The 23,274-nt window shown below is 42.7% G+C and overlaps 3 protein-coding genes across 4 annotated transcripts; 1 reads left to right on the top strand and 2 right to left on the bottom strand.

The window, feature by feature from the left end:
- Positions 1-1,790: 1,790 nt before the first annotated feature.
- LOC114802367 (methylcrotonoyl-CoA carboxylase beta chain, mitochondrial) lies at positions 1,791-9,539 on the top strand. The gene is made up of 13 exons (XM_029001212.1): positions 1,791-1,924; positions 1,995-2,255; positions 2,863-3,059; positions 4,476-4,654; positions 4,797-4,877; positions 4,998-5,176; positions 5,258-5,450; positions 6,000-6,091; positions 6,829-6,985; positions 7,821-7,943; positions 8,050-8,174; positions 8,809-8,890; positions 9,036-9,539. Exons 1-13 carry the CDS (start codon positions 1,905-1,907, stop codon positions 9,120-9,122), a joined length of 1,776 nt encoding a protein of 591 aa, XP_028857045.1. The 5' UTR covers positions 1,791-1,904; the 3' UTR covers positions 9,123-9,539.
- LOC114802368 (retinal Mueller cells isomerohydrolase-like) lies at positions 9,255-15,146 on the bottom strand. Of its 2 annotated transcripts, XM_029001213.1 has the most exons (14): positions 14,967-15,146; positions 14,251-14,333; positions 13,922-14,072; positions 13,574-13,681; positions 13,342-13,483; positions 11,631-11,778; positions 11,474-11,555; positions 11,240-11,372; positions 11,017-11,156; positions 10,798-10,927; positions 10,378-10,492; positions 10,214-10,308; positions 10,016-10,127; positions 9,255-9,730 (listed from the first exon to the last, which is right to left on the bottom strand). In XM_029001213.1, exons 1-14 carry the CDS (start codon positions 14,975-14,977, stop codon positions 9,582-9,584), a joined length of 1,599 nt encoding a protein of 532 aa, XP_028857046.1. In that variant the 5' UTR covers positions 14,978-15,146; the 3' UTR covers positions 9,255-9,581. The 2 variants fall into 2 exon arrangements, with proteins under 2 accessions (XP_028857046.1, XP_028857047.1); XM_029001214.1 differs by lacking the exon at positions 14,967-15,146 and having other exon boundaries at positions 14,251-14,344.
- A 1,582-nt stretch (positions 15,147-16,728) lies between these two features.
- On the bottom strand, positions 16,729-22,949 carry depdc1a (DEP domain containing 1a). Its single transcript, XM_029001248.1, has 13 exons — positions 22,869-22,949; positions 21,930-22,195; positions 21,502-21,634; positions 21,269-21,390; positions 21,057-21,187; positions 20,936-20,983; positions 20,428-20,565; positions 19,778-20,017; positions 19,040-19,663; positions 17,927-18,099; positions 17,626-17,802; positions 17,249-17,425; positions 16,729-16,975 (listed from the first exon to the last, which is right to left on the bottom strand). Exons 1-13 carry the CDS (start codon positions 22,926-22,928, stop codon positions 16,835-16,837), a joined length of 2,430 nt encoding a protein of 809 aa, XP_028857081.1. The 5' UTR covers positions 22,929-22,949; the 3' UTR covers positions 16,729-16,834.
- Positions 22,950-23,274: the final 325 nt, after the last annotated feature.

Here is a 23,274-nt window from a genome sequence, read left to right as displayed (position 1 = left end):
CAACAATGTTGATCTCGACCTGTACACTTCTGCTGCTCGGAGGAGTTCTTCTAGATTTCAGCTTTTTTTTTTTTTTTTTTTTTAACAATTTTTACTTTTAAATAGTCACTAGTGTAACTGTTAGGAAAATTATACCTGAAATAATATTTGAAAATGATTACAATGAAGCATTAATATCTCACATAAACGCGTATACATCACACAGAAGTACGCATCTTAGTGTTTTAGTGGAAATATGCGAAGTTTATTTGGAAAACAAAATGCAGCACATAAATGTATGCGAGTGAACTGTGAGAAGAATAAGAAGGAATAATGAAGAAGAAGCTCTCGTGTAAGAAACTTGAGGATAAAAAGAAACACAAAATACATAGTAGTAATGCTAATCTATAATGAAACATAAATATGATGAACAGTAAAATTAATACTAGAAGCCAAAATTCCAGGGGATATTTTGATGGGTCTGTCCGGGCATTGGTCACAGCTGCGGGCATGGAATTTGTAAAATGGGGCTTCTTTACTGTGGTACTGCAGTATCACTTCAAAGAAGTTTTATTTTACAAATCCGTTGTTTCTTTACGTTTGACGGTCTTCGCGTGGCGGTCTTTAACGTAAGACATGTTCTTTTTTGCCATTCTCAGCACAATAATAAATGGTCTGTCTTTCTGACAGACCCAACAATACAAAAAAAATCAAGAAATTGCAAGATAAAAACAAACAAAAGCAACTAAGTTGGCTGTTAGTTAGTTAAAATAAAATAAAAAAAAATGACGCAGAGTTAAAATACAAAAACACTTAGCAGTAGAATATAGTATGCATGCACGATATTTTAAATATTATACTAATTATTTCAACTTAACCAGGTTCATTCTTGACCGATGGTTCCATCTAGTGGTCACACATAGATATATAAACACTAGATTCAGCCCCTCAGCAGGCGTCATATTTGGACGGGGTTCGACCTCATTCAACCGCGCTTTTATTTTTTTTATCATCTTGTATATTACGAAATGTTTGTGTTGGACAAATAAATGATTCATGTTACGGACCAGATAATCTGTCTTCCCACTCCCACCTCATAGGACAGGCAGAGATTCAGTTCTGACACCTCTATATATTGCACAGTTAGTTCATTGTCTCTTCTTAGTTAGTCAGTTCAGTGTCTATAGTTCTTGAAAAATCTATACAAGATGTCTCTGTGTATGGATCTGCCCTGTCTAGTTATTTTTTCCCAAATGATCAGGTAAATTTATTGTATGGAATTCATTGTCTATTGTTCTTTACAGATCCATACAAATGCCAGTTGCACTGAATTAAAGCGTTAATGTATGAATAGTAAAGGTTATAGGGCTCATCATGAAGATTGCCAGGGTCTTTCAGTGAACATTGCAGGGGGGATTGTATTTGCATTGTTATATATTCTAAATCATTGGCATTGTTCTGCATGTAGTAGGAGTGTAGTTTAAGTTTATATCAGATGAAAAATGCCCATATGCAGGTTACACTTTAAACGTAAAATTATGCTATATTTTCCCAAAACGCCTTTCTATCAATGTATTCGTGTATACATGTATGACATTTGAAACGAACCAAGACCATTAAAATCGCTTCTCGACTTTACTGGTTTATAGGTCTTTAATTCTGTATTCCACCTTGGCCCTGTTACACGCTCGTTCATTTAAAAGGCGCGCCAGCCCCTCCCAAGATGGCGGCTCTGCTGACGCATCCGCTCCCATAGACGCCCGTATTCAACGCGACATCTAGCGTTCGAGTGTGTGGCGCTCACCGCGGCGCGCAGCCTTCAGTGCTTCTATTCTCTGTGTTTCACTCCGGACTGTTTTAGTGCGGCACCACGACCCACTCGGCCGATTTGTTTGCTACAGAAGCTTTGTGACAGCAGCGTTGTCATGTTCGGGTGTATATCAAGGTAAGATCCAGCACAGCGCGGAAACCGGAACCAGAACCAGAACTGATGGTGCACTTCTGATTTGTTACAGGGGTTCGAGGGTAGGGGGAAGGATCCGTCCTTGTTCTGCACCTCCACGCTTCGCCCGGCCGTGCGTCTTGGATGACGGGCTCGTCCCTGCAATCGCGCGCCCGTGGATATTAACCGCAAACCCACGGCGACCTTTGACACGGTCACGGCAAGGGCAGCGGCGACCGCCCAGCGCCTTCCCGGTCGTGGACGGAGCTCTGCAGCCCGCTCACCTGCACGTCTATCAGGCGAACCTGCACAACAGCGGAGTCTGCCAGCAGAGGTAAATCCATGCAGAGTTTACACTCATGGCATTTATCACACGATCTTCACCAGAGGGACCTACAGTCAGTAGTGACAGGGACAGTCCCACCCTGGAGACACTCAGGGTTAAGTGTCTTGCTCAGGGACACAATGGTAGTGAGTGGGGTTCGAACCTGGGTCTTCTGGTTCATAGGCGACTGCTACATTTTGGGGCCCTATTTTCCAATGAGACCATGATCGTGGTGCATGTTCGCCAGTGTCTTGTGGGTTTGAAGAAATAAACAGCTACAAACCAGAAAGGTCAAGCTTGGCAAGGGTTTTGCTGTTTGTTTTTTCCCTTAATCTTGAAAAACTGTTTTAATTTAGATTTTTTTTTATTTTATTGACTCTTTACAAAAGAAGGAGCTCATTGGGATGAATGTCCCTTAGTTTTCTATTCTTGGAGCTTTAATTAGGGTGACCAGACGTCCTCTTTTTGAGACCTGGAACTTGCACGCAGCCGAGTTTTTGAGCTGATTAAACATTTGTGACGTCGTGGGCATCCTTGGGCACTGTTGTTTGCAATTCTAGTTTATGCCATCTCATTTTGCCATAATCACTACTATAAAACCAAAACCAAATTACAGATATCTGAAATACCAGGAGCAGGCGATGATGGGCGGTGGCGAGAATGCCACCACCCGACACACTCAGCGGAACAAGAAGCTGCTGGTCCGGGATCGGCTGCGCATGCTGCTGGACGATGAGGACTACCTGGAACTGTCCCCCTTTGCGGGCCTGGACCTCGACTACGGCAGCATCCCTTCTGCCGGCTGTTTAACAGGTGAAACGAGCGATGAAATCATCTGAAGGCGCGTGTGTTTAATGAAGCTGAATGAGGCATATTTGCATATTGGTTTTAGAAATAGTTGTGCATGTGGTCGAATCTGCGAATGTTATCACACTTTGAGGAAGGTGCGTTTGTAAAACTGCCTCTTTAGGATATTTATCCCCCCGGATAAATGATCCACTAGGATGATAGTAGCCTAGTGGGTAACACACTCGCCTATGAACCAGAAGACCCAGGCTCAAATCCCACTTACTACCATTGTGTAAGACACTAATAACAAAGTCAATGTCATAAACTACTAGAATGACATTTTTACACAACAATGTGTGACTAAAACAGCCAGCTCTCGTAAACTCATGCAGGACTCACGTGGGTCAGCACCTCCATCCGGCCACCGTCTCGTTTTTCCAGCTCTTCATCGGGCGTCCCCTTGGATACTGGTTGCTTCTCGAAGGTCCGTGACCCACTAATGTGGATCTGATTCACTATAGTTAGCCAAGTAGCATCACAGGCATTTCTAAAAATGCCTGGCCTACGAATTCATCTTCAGCCGAAGCACGGCAAAGTTTCTCCAACACAGATATTTGTAGCGTAGATATTTTCTAAGCCGACTGTTGCTGGCTCATGTGCTGGAACTTTCCATCAGTCACATCCTGTCTCAGCTGAGGCCCCCATTTCCATTGCAGCTTCGTTTGCTGCGACTGCGGCCTGCAATCTCTCTTTGAGCAGCTCCCCCATGCGTAGGGACTCGGCTTTCATGTAATCGTGATTTTGGTTGCCACAATATTTACATTTAAATAACCAACCACTAGGGGGCGGAAGAAAGCGTAGACTTAGCAGCAACCTCAAATTGTGACAGTGAGACGTACACGGCTGCGTGCACACCAGCAAGAAAGTGTCCCTCATTTGTGGTTGGAAAAAGATATCTACTTTAAATCAGAATTTATGTTGCTTTGGCAAAATAATATTTCACTTAAAAAAGTACAAATCCCACAACAAAGGGGTGAGAATTACATTTACATTTACAGCATTTATCAGACGCCCTTATCCAGAGCAACTTACAATCAGTAGTTACAGGGACAGTCCCCCTCTGGAGCAACTTAGGGTTAAGTGTCTTGCTCAGGGACACAATGGTACTAAGTGGGATTTGAACCTGGGTCTTCTGGTAACGGACCTAGGACAGAACCTTGTGGGATTTGAACACGGGTCTTCTGGTTCACAGGCGAGTGTGTTACCCAATAGGCTACTACCACCCAGGCTAATTACAGCCTGACCTGAATTATTACAGTAGTATAATAAGGGTATAGTACATTGTCCAGGATAGTGACACTGAAGTACACTTGTCCACAGTACAGCTTGTATGTGTATGTCCTCTTGTTCATGTCCTCCTGCGTTTGTCTCAATGCACAGGCATCGGTAAGATCAATGGGCTGTGGTGCGTCTTTATCGCCAACAATGCTACAGTGAAGGGAGGCACTGCTTACCCCATCACCGTGAAAAAGCAGCTCCGAGCCCAGGACGTGGCCATGCAGAACCGCCTGCCCTGTGTGTACTTAGTGGACAGCGGTGGAGCGTTTTTACCTCTTCAGGTGAGTGGCCGTGCAGTCCCCGAGGACTGTACTTTAATGCCGCTGTGATCTGCAACACCAGAAAGGAATTTACTAAATAGAGGATGTCCCTGTGACTATGTATTATTCCAGTGCAGTAGTCTTTATTTTCCTCCGTCAATAGTCGGAAATATTCCCTGACAAAAACCATGGCGGCCGCACCTTCTACAATGAAGCTATAATGTCAGCGATGAAGATTCCGCAGGTAAGGAAAGGAGATATTAAGTAATAGCGTTTTTAAAAATTGATTAGTGGTGGTGTTTCATTAAGTGGGGAAAACGTGTGCATATTTTGCATGTAATTTGTGTGTACATTTGTCCTTTAGGTGGCAGTAGTGTGTGGGTCCTGCACTGCAGGTGGAGCCTATGTCCCCACCATGGCAGAGGAAGCCGTTATAGTGCACAAAATTGGGACCATATTTCTTGGGGGTCCACCTTTGGTCAAAGCTGCTACGGGAGAGGAGGTGTCCCCAGAAGACCTGGGAGGGGCCAGGGTGCACGCAGAGTGAGCGAGTAAATAGGGAGGACTATATCCAGACAATATTCTCCTACTTGAGTAACAAATTAAGATTTTAAATTGCCACAGAGTAAGTGGCTGCGTGGACCACTTTGCACCCCTCGAGAGAGATGCTTATGAGCACGCCCGAAACATCATCTCCACTCTCAATTTCGAGCTGCCTGCTGATGAGAATGAAGCTGTGGAGGAGCCACTACACAGCGTGGAGGACCTGAAGGGGCTGGCGCCCCGAAGCTATAACCACAGCCTGGACGTCAGAATGGTGAGACCTGAGCAAACCCATCAAAGTGAAACTCTTACACTGCATGTGCACAGTTACTTCACAAAAGATGCATGCGGTTCTTTTACTGCACAGCCAATCAGTGGTTAAAGCACATGAATTATAAAAACTATCTGTAATTTGATTCAATTACTTATAATCCAAAAACAAATGATGCAGTGAAAATGAATATCAAATAAATAGATTTTTTTTATATTTTCACGGTTTTTGTATTATATTTGTAACTTCAGCCTGTGTTGCCGCTGCTGCCTGTGGTGTCGCTGCTCTCCTAGCCTCTATACTCTCGGAATATTGTTAAGAATGTTGTCTCGAACTGGTTGAAAAGGTTCGTCTCGTTGCCACCCGACACAAACAAGCCTGTTTGTTCCAGTTTGGGTAAAAGCCAAACCAGTTCTATATCACTAAAGTATTTTTTAATCTCATATTGTCGTATTGCTCACTCCTAAATCTAGACAAGCAAGACATTCGGTTGCAAAAATTGACGGTGAAAGTGTGAGTGGGACCAACCTCATTTCTTTCTTTCTTTTTAAGATTGTAAGTAGACTGACCGATGGTAGCAGATTCCAGGAGTTCAAAGCTCGATATGGAACCACCCTTGTCACTGGCTTTGGTAAAATTGAAGGGTAAGACTACGAGTGGGATAACATTATGAAACATTAACAGTTTTCAAATATATGAATTAAACAATCGAAACATGGAAGTTCATTGTTTCAAGGCAGCAGCCTGCTGTAGGGTTGCTGCAGAACTAACATGCACATCCCTTTCGGGACACCCATATTGGTTAAGGTTATATCACTCACCCATCCACTGTCAGTAGACAGTCTTTTTATTTCATTTGATTGCTGATTTATGGAGTACACCCCTATTTGCATTTCACAAGACTGGAAAACCTTTTGTTGTGAAGTTTTCTGGCATTTGTCCTCTGAAATTCCCGACCAGTTTCACCCCTGACCCCCTGAAGGGTTAATACTTTTATCTTGCTAATCAGACTACTGTGCTGCCACTTCCCATTCAGTCACATCTTTCCCTGCTATGAACAAGACCGAGAATATTTGACCAGGACACACACACACACACACACACACACACACATAATCAGAGGCAGAGCAGGCAAATCAGTCTCTTCAAGCAGTTTTTGTCCGTCCTCACAAAGAGCTTTTCTGCGAGCTGCTTGTTTCCATGGTAGCGCAGTGTTCAGGATGCAGTGCCCTGAACACTCTCTCAATCGCTCTACTTTCAGCACAGATAAACACAAATAAAACTTTTGTTGGTTGATGCTTGAACTGTGCAGCCCGGGGTTTACATGCTTGGACATGTAGAGGTTTGAACGGAATGATTTCCTTCCATTGCTCCTCTCCAGGCATCTGGTTGGCATTGTTGCCAGTAATGGGGAGCTGACATATGAAGCCTCCCTGAAAGGCAGCCACTTTGTGCAGCTTTGTGACCAGAGGGATGTCCCTATAATATTCCTCCAGAACACGGCCCCGAAACCGGCAATGACACCATCACAGCACAAGGTAGGTTATGTTAACACTGAATGCATCCAGGCACTTCTCTGTTGGACTGCAATTCCCTTAGATGTCCAAAAAGCTGAGTCATTGATCATCTTCCAAGAGCTACCTCTTCCAGACGTTCTTATATTAGACCATTTTCAACAAAGCTTGAATTCTGCGGGGAGAACTAATTAATGTGACAGTAGCTAACAAGTTTCTCAGATTCCGATTACTGTTGTCATTCAGTCGGTGCTGATGGATTGTTTACATTTCTTTACATTTACGGCATTTACCAGATGCCCTTATCCAGAGCGACTTACAATCAGTAGTTACAGGGACAGTCCCCCCTGGAGACACTTAGGGTTAAGTGTTTCGCGCAGGGACACAAGGGTAATAAGTGAGATTTGAACCTGGGTCTTCTGGTTCATAGACGAGTGTGTTACCCACTAGGCTACCACCCTGATTGTTGAATGAAATTTATGAGCAACAGAATCAATACAAAATCACAAAACAGGTTAAAAATAAAATCAATAAATACGATATTGCAATATTGCACCATGTAGAAATACAGTAATAAAAATAGATTCAAAATGGGACCTTAAAATTAGGTGTAGTGAGAACAACATTGGAAGATACCAAATGTGTGTAATAAATCACCAGTGAGTGTTCTGTAGAGCTTGTAAAAGCCGCCTGAAGTCATTTTCTCACCACAGCGTGTACCTGCTGTCCTCACACATGAAGGGAATGTTTAGTAGGATGGTTGTGGAATGTGTTGGCCGTGTGTAGGCTGATCTGAGCCTGGCAGCCATGAAGTCTGAGCCGTGTGTTGGTTATTTTTTTGGAAATCTCTATCCATCAGGCCGAAGCCCACTCAAACAGGCTAAAGGCTCAGAGTTCCATGATGGCCGCTGTGGCCTGCGCCTCAACGCCGAGGATCACTGTGGTGATTGGGGGTTGCCATGGGGCTGACAGCTATGCCATGGTTTGTATTATGGCACTGCCATCATCTGAATGTCCTTGCATACTTGGTTAGCAGTGGAACAGTGAAATAGTCTATTTCTGCTTTTCTTCTGTCTTGGTCTGTTTAGTGTGGAAGGTCCTTTGACCCTAACTTCCTGTTCCTCTGGCCCAATGCCCGAGTTTCACTGGTGGCACCAGGATGCTCGGATGCCTTGGTAGAAGAGGAACATGATGTCACACATCTTAAGAAAAAGTGAGTGGGACCCTACATCAGTGGTACTATGGGGTGCATTTCAACAAGTGACCGTTTTACAGTGAGTGTTTTTACTGCGCCATTTCCACACAGCCATGACCCTCTGAGCACTTGGACATTGGACAGCTTCTGAAAGCCCCCTTTCTATGCACTCTGCGTGCAGGGAAATGTGCAGGTTTCAGATATATCTCATGTTAATTAAAATGCATCACCCAACCGAGTGGCCGAGAATTGTAAATCAGATGAACATTTCAGTAAAAAGCATGTAGTGAAAGTGAAGTGATTGTCATTGTGAAGCACAGCACACAGTGACACAACAAAATGAACAAAAAAAGGAGCAGTGGCACCTTGGCAGCTCGGGATATGAACCAGCAACCTTCTGATTACCTTGCCTCACTCTCTTACCAAGCACTATAGACTAGAAGTTCCTGTTTGCTGACCAAGCCGAGCCCGGCTGAAATGATTTGGATATTTATATTGCTGTAAATATAGTCAGTGCATGGTACACTGTTCGCTGTCTGGCAGACGTTATCCGTATTATTTTTCTGGAAGTATTTACCTCTTTATCAACTTAAAAATGTGGGGACTGATCCAGAAATCCAGTGTTCAATAATTGGTATATTCTTGTGTGAAGGTTAGAGGAAGAGAGCTCTGCCTTCTTCTCATCTGCCAGGCTGTGGGATGATGGTGTGATTTTGCCGCAGGACACGAGGAAGGTAAACGCATCATTGCAGATTCTGAAAATGTGCTGAATGCTTAATCATATTTGCTTAAGAATAGACGAATCATTTTACAGAGCAAATAAAGACTATAAAACTGTTTTAAAGTGAATATTCATATGATGCTCTACTCTCATTTCAGGTTCTGAACAAGTGCTTGAAAATAATCAAACAGCAGGAGTACCAACTGTCTAAGGAAAGACTGCGGGCGCCACTGCTTCGAATGTAGCTCTGTGAAAATGTAGAAAATGGCTTCTTTCATCCAGTGCCTTCCTTTAGCAAGTAGTGCCTGTCCTAATCCTTGAGCCAGGTACATGCAGAAGAGTATTCCATGTGAATTTTGTAAATTAAAATAGACACATTTGTATGTACAAATAGCAGTGTTTTTATTTAACTGTAATACAGGCGAGTTTTTCTGTTTATGGTGACCATACTGTTTTACCTGTAGTTATGGATCATGTGGCAGGTGTAATTTGCATGAAATGTGTATAAATTGTACATTTTAACAGTACAAGACAAATAGTACACTATTAATGATATGAATGTTCAAAGCCATGATGCTGTATTTTATAAATTCATCTACCAGTCTTAGAGTCAGAAAAAAATGTGTTTGTTTGATGAATTAAAATGATTACAGTTCATCTAAACTGGCCTTTGGACGTAGGAAATCCTCCTTCGTAAATTCACTTTAAGGCTTATACAACCCATGTAAAGTAACAGGAATCACGACATCCACTTCAGCCCGTGCAACCTCGGTCATATCCTTGGCGTTGAGGATGAGGAGGAAGGCCAGGTTTTGGTCCGGTGCGGGACTCACCACAACACTCAGCAGCAGCCCTGAAGAAACAGCCAGTGCCGAGGGTAATTTCAGGCGATGTCTAGCTACGAAGGAATTTCGGTCTACTGCTTTACAACGATGTTTCTCTTTCCGATTACATTTAATCTGTGAACACTATACAAAATGAACTAAGAAAAGATAACTGATCGGAAGTAGCCTAGTGGGTAACACACTCGCTTATAAACCAGCCACAGGTTCAAACCCCACTTGCTATCATTGTGTCCCCGAGCAAGACACTTAACCCTGAGAGGGGGGGGACTGTCGCTCTGAATGTAAAGATTTACCGTCATCCTCGTCCACGGCCTCTGGGCACGGCACGAACAGTGGCTCAGAGGGGTACGACTCCGGCTCCTGCCAGACCAACGTCTCTTTGGTTTTGACATCGAGTTTGTAAATCTGGAATTCCCCCAAATCAAAATTGATGTCTTAGAGGTCAGCACTGACATTAAAATTTTCTAGCCAAAGATGCATTTCTTGGTCACCTTGTCTGGGATGAAGTGGTTCAGACCAAGTCCGTAGACGTATGTGTAGTCCTTCCCACAATGTTTACTGTAGTTGATCTGAGGGAACTCAAATGCTGCAGGAAGAAGACGTGATCAGTACGTTCTTCTGTTTGCATATCTGATACTTAATTGGCTTTAATTACCCTGGCGTGGTCTGGAGAAGAGAACTTCAGGCTCCAGCCAGACTGTCCCGTCACTACGCAAGACTGCAGTGGCTGTAGTGTAGGGCAAAGAAATCAAGTTCTTCCCTGGCTCCTCCTGAAACATTATATACAGAAGTGCTACATGCTGGTCTTCTGGAAATCAATGCCATGTCAAGATGTAACAAAATCTCAGAGCAACACTATAGTAACACTATAGTCACCATTCACACCTCCATTAATATTCCTGGCACAAAGCTAGACTTCCAGATTTAGTTGGGTTATTTAGGTTAAAAGCCAATTTTAAGCTGTAATTGTTCATAAGAAATATATATGGATGCCAATGTACATTTCATTTCATGTATGTATTGTAGACGACAATCATTATGATGCAGTGTTTAGTAATAATTGTTCATACGTTACCCTGTGCACGTCTAAAGGTAGGACGTATCTGCGCACTTCTGGCTGAGGCGCTGTCATAGCCGCCTTTTTGACTTCATCCCAGTTTTGGCGTAAATTAGCCAGATACAGGTAGTTGTAAACAAAGTCATATCTGTGGAGGAAAGATTTGGCCTGTTGGAATGTTCCAGTTTGAAACCTTCTCGCATGCTGGAGTTCGAATGGAAAACCGCATTAATATACCCTTTCCACGTGCACAGGTCAAGAACAATGAAGCCTTGGTCTTCGTAGCTGTTGATGTGGTGGAAGACGTGAAAGGCTGAGGTTCGGAATTTGTGGTCAACATATTTACCGGGGTTCTTGGTAGCAAGATGGAACCAAGTCTGTCAAGCACAAGTGAATTGAATTTTAAAAAGCATGCTGTTTTATTTGTACTTGTACAGTGGATTTTTTTTTTTTTACTTACTCCCATTGTTTCATTTGACTCAAAACAGTCCATGTAGTTCGTTCCCCAGATACTCCAAGCAGTCAGAAACTTGACAAGATTTATCTTCACAGGGTTCTCAACCAAGACTAAGTATTTCTCAGTCATGCCAAAGCTAAAGAGATCAGACATACAAGCCAAATCATTCATAGGGACGATGCTAATTACATTAATATGCGAATTACCATCATATGAATAATGAATAAATCAACAAACCTGTGAATATAGGATGGTTTGAACCTCTCGCTGCTTGGAATCTGCACAATGACTTTGGACTTCTCAATGGGATCAGATTTATCTATAGGGAAGAAAAGAAAGAATTTGATGTAACTATTTACCTATAACAAACATCGTTAAAGATGGAGGAACGTACCATTTTGGGCTGGAGGGATTTTGACCACATTGTACGCCAGTGTCATGTTCTTCCCAAAGCAGTTGCCGATGTTGTAGATTGTACCATCTTCTTCTATGTGCGGATGAGCTGTTGCTCCATTAATGGAGACATATTTACTCAAGTCCACCTTGTAAACAGTTTTGGGGATGAACAAAAACTTACAAACACACATATACATATATATGTTTGTTCGTTTGTTTTGTTCAAATACAGTAGGTACAGAAAGTATTCAGACCGCTTTGTTATATTGCAGCCATTTGCTACAATAATTTAAGTTCATTTTCTCCTTATTATTGTACACACAGCACCCCATATTCACAGAAAAACACGGAATTGACATTTTTTCTGATTCATTAAAGAAAAACTGAAATAATCAGCTGGTCCTAAGTATTCAGAGCCTTTGCTCAGTATTTAGTAGAAGCATCATTCTGATCTCGAAGGTTTTTGTCCAGAATATCCCTGTATTTGGCCGCATTAATCTTTCCCTTGATTGCAACCAGTCGTCCTGTCCCTGCAGCTGAGCAGTGGGCAGCCATGACAGGCTCCCGAGGACGGTACCTTGCTCAGTGGCACCTTGGCGGCTCGGGATACAAACCGGTAGCCTTCTGATTATGGGGCCGCTCAACACATACCACTTAATATTAAGGCCAAACAGTGCTATTCTGGTCTCATCTTATTTCTCACCATCTTGGAGTCCTGCCATAAAGCCCTGACTGGTGGAGATCTTTGGGTTCTTCTTTAACTCTCTCACCAAGGCTCTTCTCCCCCGACAGCTCAGTTTGGCCGGACGGCCAGCTCTTAGGAACCATAAGTGCAGCAGAATTTTTTGCCACGATTCTGGCTCTTCAGACAGTTCCTTTGACCTCATGATCCTCATTTGCTCTGACATGCATTGTGTCATTGTGTCTGTAAGGTATTATATAGACAGGGGTGTGGCCTGTCTATATAATCAGTATATCAAGTTCAATCAGTATAATCAAACACAGCTGGACTCAAATTAAGTTGTAGAACCATCTCAAGGATGATCAGAAGAAATGGACACCACCCAAATTTAACATGAGCATCACTGCAAAGTAATCATTTGATATTTCAATTTTTCTTTGTTAATAAATATGCAAAAATGTCAACAATTCTGTCAATATGGGTGCTGTGTGTACATTTACGTTGGTAGATTCTTGCTGAAGGCATCAAAACTATGAATGAACACATGTGTAGTTAAGGTGCAATAACTGAAAAAAAAATGTATATTCTAGTTTCTTCAAAATAGCCGCCTTTTGCTCTGGTTACTGCTTTGCACACTCTTGGCATTGTCTCGATGAGCTTCAAGAGGTCGTCACCTGAAATGCTTTTCCAACAGTCTTGAAGGAGTTCCCAGAGGTGTTTAGCACTTGTTGGCCCCTTTGCCTTCACTCTGCGGTCCAGCTCACCCCAAACCATCTCGATTGGGTTCAGGTCTGGTGACTGTGGAGGCCACGTCTCCACTTTTTGTTAAGTGCATAACTATTAATGAACACTTGTGGAGTTTTGATGCCTTCAGTGAGAATCTACCAATGTAAATGGTCATGAAAATAAAGAAAACACATTGAATGAGAAAATGTGTCCAAACTTTTGGCCTGTACTGTATATACTGTGTATATGTGTGTGTGTGTGTGTGTGTATGTGTGTGTGTCTGTACAGAGAGACCATTTACCTTTTTAAGAGTGTCTAAAGTATCAGGGTCCACTTTAGTGAGATAATTGGTTTCTGTGCAGGCATAGAAATCCTCACCAACAGGGTAAACGTTCACCATGCAGTTGTCTGTCACTTCGACTCCTTTAAAGTAGGTGAAGAATCTGTCCATAAACAAAACAATTCAGCATTAAGGCGTCCGCCTCCCGCTTAGAAGAATCACATGTACCGAAGGGGAATCTGTGCTTGTGAACCTGGAGAAGATGTTTTTGCAGGGGTCTGGGTAGGCTGCAGTGCCAAATTCAGTGATGACAATACGGTTTTCCGTAATGGCTCGAACATAAGCATCTGTTCGAAGAAATCTAAAATACAATACTTGTTTAAACATTTATTAAACACATTGATTAAAAGGAAACATAGCAGGGACATTTCAGTTTTTTTCATACATATAAAGGCCAATTTTAACATGAATTAATGAATTTTACACGGGCACCTGACTTTCTACTGATCTTGGACAAATATCAGTCAGTCACTACTTTATGCACACACTTCATGCACGTAACACATGCACTGAGCAAGGAAGGCTGCAGCGGGCGCGTCACCTGCGAAAATAGGTGACATTGCCGTCCTTCAGATCAAACTTGTGCATGAGGGCTTGTCCATCAAACAAGTGGTAAAAGGGCTCATCCCCAATCTCAAACATCCCTGGGCCCAAGCGTAGTAAGCTTCCATTCAGCCAGCCAGGGATCTCACCTGCAAACAAACATTGACTCGATGGTGTCCTAGTCACTAAAATTTCTACAAACCAGACACGTATTTTGCAACACAACATATATATATATATATATATATATATATATATATATATATATATATATATATATAAAAACCTGAACAGGATGAATAATAATATGTTTTGCATAAAACTGACCTTTAACTCGTGCAGGTACAGGTTCTGCCAGCTCTTCACACGTCTCAAACATTTTTTTGTACCCAGCAGCAGGATGCTCCGTCCTTTGTAACATATATGCAGCAGGAAGAAAATGACTTTCAGTGCATGATGTAACAGGACAACGTTCACCTCTAGTCACCTCGAAAAAATATCATATAAGGACAAAAAATATATTATTAATTAATAATATTCAATGCCCAGGTTAATTTTAGTTATTTATTTAGTGAGTTATGAGTTAAGACTCGAAGTTTCCCTCACCATCAACTGTAACAAATTCAAGCCCACTTGGTTTTACTTATTAAAATTTTTGGATCTAATTCCAGACATCCAGAGTTTAAATTTTGAGGAATGGCAGTGAAGAATAAAAAAAAAAAAAATACTGAAAAAAGTACCATGGTCCTCAGGAATGTAGTGCCTTGTCTAGAATTCACACAAGACACACACACACACACACACACACTGCATGCATACACACACTTGTATATAAAATCTACCAACATTTTCTTTATTTCTTCAACGAGTAACACATAGTTTTTCCATCACAGTAACATGCAGACCACGAAATCTGGGGAAATCGTGCATACTTGTTTCTGTTCCATAGGCATAACTAGACAGTTTAAGGTGGCGCACAACAAGCCACAAGCCTCTCTTTCAGGGAGATAATCTCAGCATGTCACAGCATGTTTGTTACTCACCAGCCTGCCATTTTTCCCGTCCGACAGAACCCATCAGCTGGATCGGCTCTGAGACGTGGAGCTCCTTTCTCAGGCTGCCTTTTACGCTGCTCAGCCAATCACTGCTCCCTTTATACAAGAGTTCTTTGTGTACTTTTCCACTGATGCTGGCCCCACTGGCCCACTCTCAGGAAACGTTCTTTGTGAACCACCAGTTACGAACAAAATGAAAACCACATGTGCAAAAGTGGAACAAGACTCAGACAGAGAGAAAAAAAAAAAAAAAAAAAAAAGGACTTAAGGATAGAACACACAGTACAGAAAAGTGGTGCAATGTTTACAGCTTTCCAGCCCAAGTGAGAATGAAGTAAACAGAGATTTCTATCAGTGCCCAACACCATGATCTACTGATCTAAGGTCCCTAGTCACTTCAACAGCTCAGCAGTGCGCTCCGATGTGCATGAAAGGCTCAGTAAATGAGAGGATCCACACTAACCTCAGTTATACCACAAATGGGCCTGAAAGTCCCCGCTTCGAAAGAACTCCATCAGAAAATATCAAAGACTAAGAAAAGATCCTCTGAGACTTATTGTTCTTGTCTCAACATAATACATTTGAGATTGCAGGCACAAGGATCTTCCTTTTGTTCGTACATTTTCCATTCACATCTCATGAGGGGCCCGCACAATAGCAATTTATCACCCGGCATCAACAGGCAAAACCCTTCCACCTCCTACTAGCAACTGTTCACCCATACAGCACTACCAACAGCAGTTTATTATGTCACAAGGTTTATTGCATAGTAGGTTACAGTCTCAGTACATACAGATCAAGTAAGCTTAAGGAGAATACACACACAACAAAAACAAAAAAAAAATAATAATAATAAGCACAATGTATCAAGGTAAAGTCGAGGTTTAATTCAATCAGATCTGCAAATCTGAGTTTCCGTTTGATTTCTGTAAAAAGTTTGGAAGTGCAATGTGCATTAAAATCAGATGAACCTTTTCACTCAAAAAAAAAAAAAAAAAAAAAGTTGCATAAAACAAGTTTTCCTTCAACTAATTATTATAAAAAATAAAAACATGAGCTTAAATGCACCTTAAACTGGTAAGAGCAGTTTATAACGCAACCCCCTTGGTCTTAATGAATAAGGTGGCCAATAACAATCTGATGCAAACCAATTAACTTCAGTTTCACTCAAATCTGTTTCAAATGTCAGACACCCTTCATAAGTTAAACCACAAAGATATACTGAAACTATATTAAAATAGTGCAACAATTCTTCTTGCCCCATTCTGGCTCCTCAAAAATCAAGAATTAAGCACCGATAATCAGGGAAAAAAAAATTAGACAAAAGACCCATTACCAAATTTGACAACCAAAGAGGAGGAAAAAAAAAAAACAAACAAAAAAAAAACACACAAAAAAAAAGACAAACATTTGTAAACTGGACTTCAATTTAAACATATTTCTCCAGGTTTGGTGTTTATGGATGTATGTTGTTAAATTAGGGAATACTTTCGACACTCACTGTGTGTATATTACATTAATGCAATGTATGCTGTGTCCCTATGATCTAGTGTTTTCCCATCCCTGGAGGACTAGATTAAAGCCCATACAGATGATTTCAACTTGCCGTACATATTATTAACCTATTAAATAAAGAATTATAAGAATTAGGGCACATAAAAAGAAGAGTATGAAGTAGACAAAATATTATTATTGATGTGAATGTTGAGTCCCAGATAAAGACGAAACAAAAAATAAATAAAGACACACCCATCAAACCACATGAAAATACAAAAAAAAAAAGATCCGCCACAGTTGGACTGACAAAAACATGTATTTATATATTTATAAATACAGATAAATACAGAAGCTGCGCATCAGTTGCGAATGCGGAATGACTTTGCCTTAATGCTGACCAGCATGGGTGGCTTGATCTTTGGTCTGTCTGCAAGTGCCTGAGCCTCACTCTCCATGGTCGAGACCCGCTGGGAGTAAATCTCTGGATACTCTTTCTGAAACTGACAAAGGAAAGGAAGCTTAGGACACTTTGAAACTTTTTTTGGACCCATTCAGTAGTTAAGAAGTTAAGACTACATTGACAATGTATAAGGGCTCATAACCCCAGCTTACTCACATGCTCAACTGAACATTCCTTATATGACACTTAGTGACGAACCCTTATTAATCTCATTTATTCTCATCTATTTATTTATAACTAATTAATGCTGACTCAAATAATGATGGGAATTATTAATTGTTTCATCAATTCATGGAAAAGATGTAGTGTTTACCAGCTTTAGTCTCTTCTTCCTCTCCTTAACGGACATGTTTTTGTCTTTGATGAGACTCTCCAGCAGTTCAGCAATGGCAGTCTGGGAGACGGTCATCTTTTGCTCTTCAAACTCCTGTGTACTGATCTGCCTGCAGAAGGAATAGGCCACTGCTGTCCCTGAGCCTGGACACTTGATCTGGGGAGGATGGAGGCAAAGGGCAAAAAAAATAATATAAAACTCGAAAAAGAATCAGTGAATGAGGATACTACATTCCCTCAGGTCAATCCAAAACATTCCAGTTTAGTCCTTTCTTTTGTGCTCAGACTACCAATGAATCCAAATTCACCTTTTGTTTGAGGCTTGACATTTTTACAGTCCAGTGTTTGACCCCCTACCTGTACTTTCTTTAGATAAGTGATGTAGTCCTGCACAGCATTCAGCAGGTAAGCTGGGACTCGCAGAACATCTTGATGATGATCCATTAGGAATGAGAGTAGCCTAGATGCCAGCAGTTCATCCAGGTCCACCTCCACTTGGCACCGGAGCACACAGCGTGAGAATGTGTGCACCATCTGGAATATAAACGCAAAAGAAATAGAATGCATTTAAATAAATACATTTAAAAAAGCGCAAGACTCCTGGCCAAATACGATGAATTAGGATAAAAGACTTCATATGCCGCAAGTTGCCGCTCACCAGTGTGCGCGTCCCAATGGCATCGTGCAGCCGTGGCATGTCAACGTTCTGGCTCATGCGGGACAACATTCGCATCAGCAACTGTAGCTTGCGACGGGAGGCCGGAGGAAGGAGCAGCGTGCAGAGCTGCAATGCCTCAATGGCAACACGTTCTAGCTGAGGCTGCAGGAGACCTACAAAAAACCCCCCAAAAGCACACACAATACACATAGTATGCAACACGTAAAAAGTACGTCTTAGTGCTGCCATGCAAAAGGGCTAGCATCTAGAAGGGTTCTTACACGTCTTTACAAAAGAATTTCGATAACTGTTCAATTACTCCGAGGGAAATTTTCATGACCATATATATTCTCTGAAATGTCTAACTCAGCGACACCGTTCGCAAGCCCAAGTAAAATGATGTTTGGGTATAGATCATCGGCTGTACTTTACATGGCATTTAAAAGGAGGTGCTGGAATGTGGAAGCACACCGCACCACGAGACATGGTCCACTACGCAAAACGAACAAAGATGCTATAGACCTGCGCTAATAGTTGTAAACGTAGTCGCGCAGTCTTATGGAAACTTCATTATACAGTCATGTGTCAACCAGACTTAATTAATAAAATATTAATCATATACATTTACAGCATTTACCAGATGCCCTTCTCCAGAGCGACTTACACTCAGAAGTTACAGGGACAGTCTCCCTGGAGCAACTTAGGGTTAAGTGTCTTGCTCAGGGACACAATGGTAGTAAGTGGGGTTCGAACCCGGGTCTTCTGGTTCATAGGCGAGTGTCTAACCCACTAGGCTACTACCACCCTCTTAATCATGATGCCTCTGCTGGAATGTAAAGTAAACACTTTACATACTCCTAAAGACAAACTTTAAATGCATTAAAGGGTACACACCATGGTAATAGGCAGATGAGGTGTTACAAATCAATTTTAAAAAGGTTCAGATAAACCAGAAGCAATAACCAAGGACAGAGTTGGGTTAAAAGTGTTAAACGTGCCCATGCTTCCAGTACAGTGCTCTCTCTCTCTCTCTTTCACACACACACACACACACACACACACACACACACACACAAGAACAAGCAGACGCACAACATGCAGACACGATCTTACTTTGGTCAGGACTCAGTCGACGTGAAACAGCAGACACAGAAGGCAGAGCGACGGCGGCGGCAGGCTTGGAAACATCCAGAGCGCTCTGGCAGCGCCGGTTCAGGCAGGCGGCGGTCCTGAGGTCCGCGCCGCTGCCAGCCAGGCTCAGTAGGCCGGGTCGTCTCAGGCCCACGCTGGAGGTGCAGTCGGGCTTCATGGTGATCTCTGCCACGGGAGCGTTGATGCTGAAACAGCTGGCGGACATCTCCCGGTGTTCAGCAATGTCGAGGCAGTTGCCCACACTCCTGGCCCTGGACGGCCTCGGGAACCTCGAGGCCGCCAAGAGGTGGCTTTCTAGAGGGGAGCAGCCGCTGCTGGAGGTCTGAACGCTGCAGTCGGCAGAATCGTTTCCTGCTGGGCTGCCGCCGCTGCTGCAGGAGAAGCTGTCCAAGGGGCCAGAGACCAGGCCACTGACTCTTGGGATGCCTTCAGATCGAGGTTGCACTTCATTTTGGAACGGACCACCAGACCTGCTGGTGCCGCTGCTTCTGGAAGCTAGCAAGTTCTCTTCAGACCTGAACAGAACCTTCTCGGAGTTTGAGTCAGGGTCCAGAGAGCAACTGCGGGGCCTGAGCCGAACAGGTACTGTCGCACCAGAACCGTGCCTGGGTAGGTCTAGACAACTGCCTCCAAGTAAAGCACCAGCGCTGGCCCTCCTAACAGAAGAGATGCCCAGGTGAGGCTGGATCTTTGCTGCACACCCAGTCTTGAGGGGAACCATTCCAGGTTTCAGGCTGGATCTCAGTACCTCCCTCATGGGAGAGTCGTTTTCCTCCTGCACCTCCTTGCGTATGAGGCTCATCAGCAGGCACTCGGTCGACTGGAGGAGGGTGGCGGAGTTAAGGTGGGGCGCTTTAGGCGGCAAAGGATGGTGGAGCTCCTCCTCGTTTTTACGCTTGCCTTGCTGGGCTTTAGGTGCTGCAACGTAGCCACAGAGTACTAGCAAGCAGACGGACAAAACACAAAGAACACAAAACAGGCAGGAAGAGTTGGGAAACCAAGGACATGATGGGACATTGAGCACATGACAGGGTTAGTTCAAACAGGCTTCAAGGTTAAGTCTGAAGTAGTGTTTTCATCCTGGTTACACCATCCAAAACGTGAACCTAGGACTGAAAACGCTACAGCCAACTCAGGTAAAATCCATGCAACACTCAAAAGTCCTGAATTCATCTGACAAATCTTCAAATGCAATTTGAAATGTATAATTTTTTTTTTGCAACTTGGCATCAGAAGGCAGGACAGTTTGAAAAAGTTCAAGCAAAAAACACACAGAGACACGCTCAAACCCTAAATATTGATGTATATATATTACGACATACATAGAGATCTTGCAAGTTCATACATACCGAGAACGTTCACAAATAACTCGTAGTACTGGAACGTGAGCAGAGGCTGCGGCAGGCTGCAGAAGTAGTGAGAGACGGTTTTGAACACGTCCCTCTCAAAGCCCGGGTAAGAAGGTTGGGAGGAGTCGTATTTTGGCCCTTTGAGAGAAAGGCTTGTGTTAATATTCGTTTTTAGCTCTGATCACCTATACAAAAAAAAACATCATGAGCATTACGATATGCGAACAATATATAGATATTAAAGCAGATGTGTTTTTTTTTTTTTTCCGTATTAGGAGACATCTAAACAAATAAACTAAATCATCCATATATTGTGATATTGCTGATATCCAGCATAAATTAATACATTTATTTTTTTAAAGCAAACGAGCTGAACCTAAAACTAAGCAATTACATATAAAAGATTTAAAAAAAAAAAAAAAAAAAAAAAAAAAAAAAACCACACACATTACATTTGATGCAGATATAGCTTCTCTATAGAAACACAGATTATACAGACTATACTCACAATTTGCTAAACACTTCATTGCTGACAAAACCCAATGAGGAAGATCATCTGTCAGAAGGATGAATTGGTTAATTCAATTGGTTATATTAATTTGAAAAGCACCTAAAATGACAAAACTGACCAGTCTTATCTTCCAGAGTAACAACTCCGTGCTTGTTCACATGGGTCATGTTGTAAGCAATGTGTTCGCTGTTAACTTGGTTTGGATCCAAGACGTCTTCAAGTGAGCTCATTCTCAATATTTTCTGCAAACTGGCAGAAAAGAAGCACACAAGTGCGTGAAAGAACCGTTCGAGGCGGCTGTGAAATAATTCCGCCAGTTATGAAACATACTGTGTTAATGTTGTGTTCTGCCACGCTTCCTGAATGTCTTCCTCGGTGACTTCTCTGTGGTGAACTGTCTCTTCTGAAGCAGAATCTGAAGGTTCCTCTCGACTTGCTGGATCTACGTTTTCCTGAAAACACAGAATCGACATTTTCAGCAGCTATGCTGCTACATCAGGAAAATATGCTGCAAATCATACAGCAGATCAGATGAACATTCAATGAGTTGGTAAAAAAATTACCAGTATTTCTTTGTCAAATTTCTTCGAACTCCTCAGCTTGAAGAACCCCTCTTTCTCTTTGTTTGAAACACTCTTCTTCCTCAGCATTGGTGAGCAATTTGGAATCTGCTTCAGAGGCGATGTTGGAGGAAACCTACGAAAAGAAATGGCCATAAATTAATGCTGATCTGTAATTACACGGAAACCGAATTCATTCAAAGTCTCTCCTACTGACTATAATACATCTGCTCTGGAAGGTTCAACCAAGCATTAACATTCCCTTTGTCCCCTTGTCACAGTGTAGAGAATAGGACCCCATCTGGTCAGCAGGGGTCCGATAGTTAGAACCGAACCTCTAACTGGCTGCCGACGAACGCATGTAAAGCTTTAAAGAAGGGCCGAGAGGCCAAAGGGAGCGTCTGCTGTGATGATCAGGCAACCGGAGATACCTGTACAGCTGGCTGTTGTCCTCCAGCTCCTCCGTGCCCCATCTCCCCTTCACGTCCTCGATCACGTGGTTCTTGAGGAACTTCTTCAGCAGCTGGATGGTCTGCTGGCGCGTGACCTCAGGCCCGAAGTTGCTGTTGTTCCTGAGCAGCTCGTGCAGCCAGTCCACAGCCGCCGCTGCCGTGAAGCAGCTGCAGAAGACTCTGAAGTGCTGCCGGTGCTTTTTCACCGGCATGCCGGCCCGGAACAGCTTAGTGACTTCATTCCACTGAAACACAGCAGGGCGAAAGGTGTTTCTCAACAATAAACTGAGGGGAAATATCATGAGTAATTATAAGTGATTTAAATTCTATAACCCCTTTAAATGCAGTTTTCTTCTCAGCTCCCATATGTTATATTGGACATTTCTTTATATGGAAGGTCATGGAGAAGAAGGAAAAAAAAAAAAAAAAAAAAGTCCTGGAAAAGCCAGGGAATATTTCAGTCCTGTTTATTTGAAAGTGCCATGTTCATACTCCAGATCCCCCCCCACGAGTGTGCAAAGCAGTAATCAGAGGGTATTTTGAAGAAACTAGAATATAAAACATGTTTTCAGTTATTTCACCTTTTTTGTTAAGTACATAACTCCACATGTGTTCATTCATAGTTTTGATGACTTCAGTGAGAATCTACCAATTAAAATAAAGAAAACATACTGAATGAGAAGGTGTGTCCAGACTTTTGGCCTGTACTGTATATATGAGCCGAGCGTCCACGAAACGGACGAGACATGTTTACATCGATTATTTAAGTCAGGGGAACTGTACATTCAAAACGAAGAGCAGGCTTTTAAATCAACTCCTTTCACGCACGGAATTGTGGAAAGCCCTTCTGTTCTTTATCCCCGAACCTCCTTTATTTACCCTGTAAATAACTAGCATTCTGACTTTTCACGAACTCACCAGTTTAGTTGCCCTGTAAGGACCAGGGGTTATAACGTGCGCGCTTATTCCGGTTTCCATTAAAATACTTCCGAAGCAAAAACAATCATTTAAAAAAAAAGAACAAGTTTAAAAGGCGTCTTGATGGCGTCTGTACGCGTTTAGCATGTCCGCGCCGGTCCGGGACTCGGTCAGCTAAGGCGCCCGCGTCGCGGTTTAAAATTCCGAGCTCGGTTCCGGACGGAGCCGATTGGACGACGCCGGGAGCCACGTGACGGCGCGCGTGCACGTCGGGCTGGAGCACGAGGCGGCCGCCGTAGAAATACAGGCGGGCCGTTGCTGCGCTCGCTATTTTACAGTTTACATTTACATATACAGCATTTACCAGACGCCCTTATCCAGAGCGACTTACAATCAGTAGTTACAG

This window comes from Denticeps clupeoides, chromosome 13, assembly GCF_900700375.1.
Source record: "Denticeps clupeoides chromosome 13, fDenClu1.1, whole genome shotgun sequence".
In the NCBI taxonomy this organism is placed as follows: domain Eukaryota; kingdom Metazoa; phylum Chordata; class Actinopteri; order Clupeiformes; family Denticipitidae; genus Denticeps; species Denticeps clupeoides.
Note: the sequence above shows the minus strand (reverse complement) of the source record. Positions and strands in the feature narration are given on the sequence as shown.

What these genes read in the sequence shown, in the direction of transcription:
- LOC114802367 (XM_029001212.1), top strand. Translation starts at nt 1,905, where the DNA reads ATGTTCGGGTGTATATCAAG. An exon ending in AGCGGAGTCTGCCAGCAGAG is followed by an intron (nt 2,256 to 2,862) that starts GTAAATCCATGC and finishes ACCAAATTACAG; the next exon opens with ATATCTGAAATACCAGGAGC. An exon ending in GGCTTTGGTAAAATTGAAGG is followed by an intron (nt 6,092 to 6,828) that starts GTAAGACTACGA and finishes GCTCCTCTCCAG; the next exon opens with GCATCTGGTTGGCATTGTTG.
- LOC114802368 (XM_029001213.1), bottom strand. An exon ending in TGCAAAAACATCTTCTCCAG is followed by an intron (nt 13,484 to 13,573) that starts GTTCACAAGCAC and finishes GTTTATGGACAG; the next exon opens with ATTCTTCACCTACTTTAAAG. An exon ending in TACCTTTAGACGTGCACAGG is followed by an intron (nt 10,493 to 10,797) that starts GTAACGTATGAA and finishes ATAATGTTTCAG; the next exon opens with GAGGAGCCAGGGAAGAACTT.
- depdc1a (XM_029001248.1), bottom strand. Translation starts at nt 22,928, where the DNA reads ATGGAAACCGGAATAAGCGCGCACGTTATAACCCCTGGTCCTTACAGG. An exon ending in CAGAACACAACATTAACACA is followed by an intron (nt 21,188 to 21,268) that starts GTATGTTTCATA and finishes CTTTTCTGCCAG; the next exon opens with TTTGCAGAAAATATTGAGAA. An exon ending in GGTTCCCCTCAAGACTGGGT is followed by an intron (nt 19,664 to 19,777) that starts GTGCAGCAAAGA and finishes CTGGTGCGACAG; the next exon opens with TACCTGTTCGGCTCAGGCCC.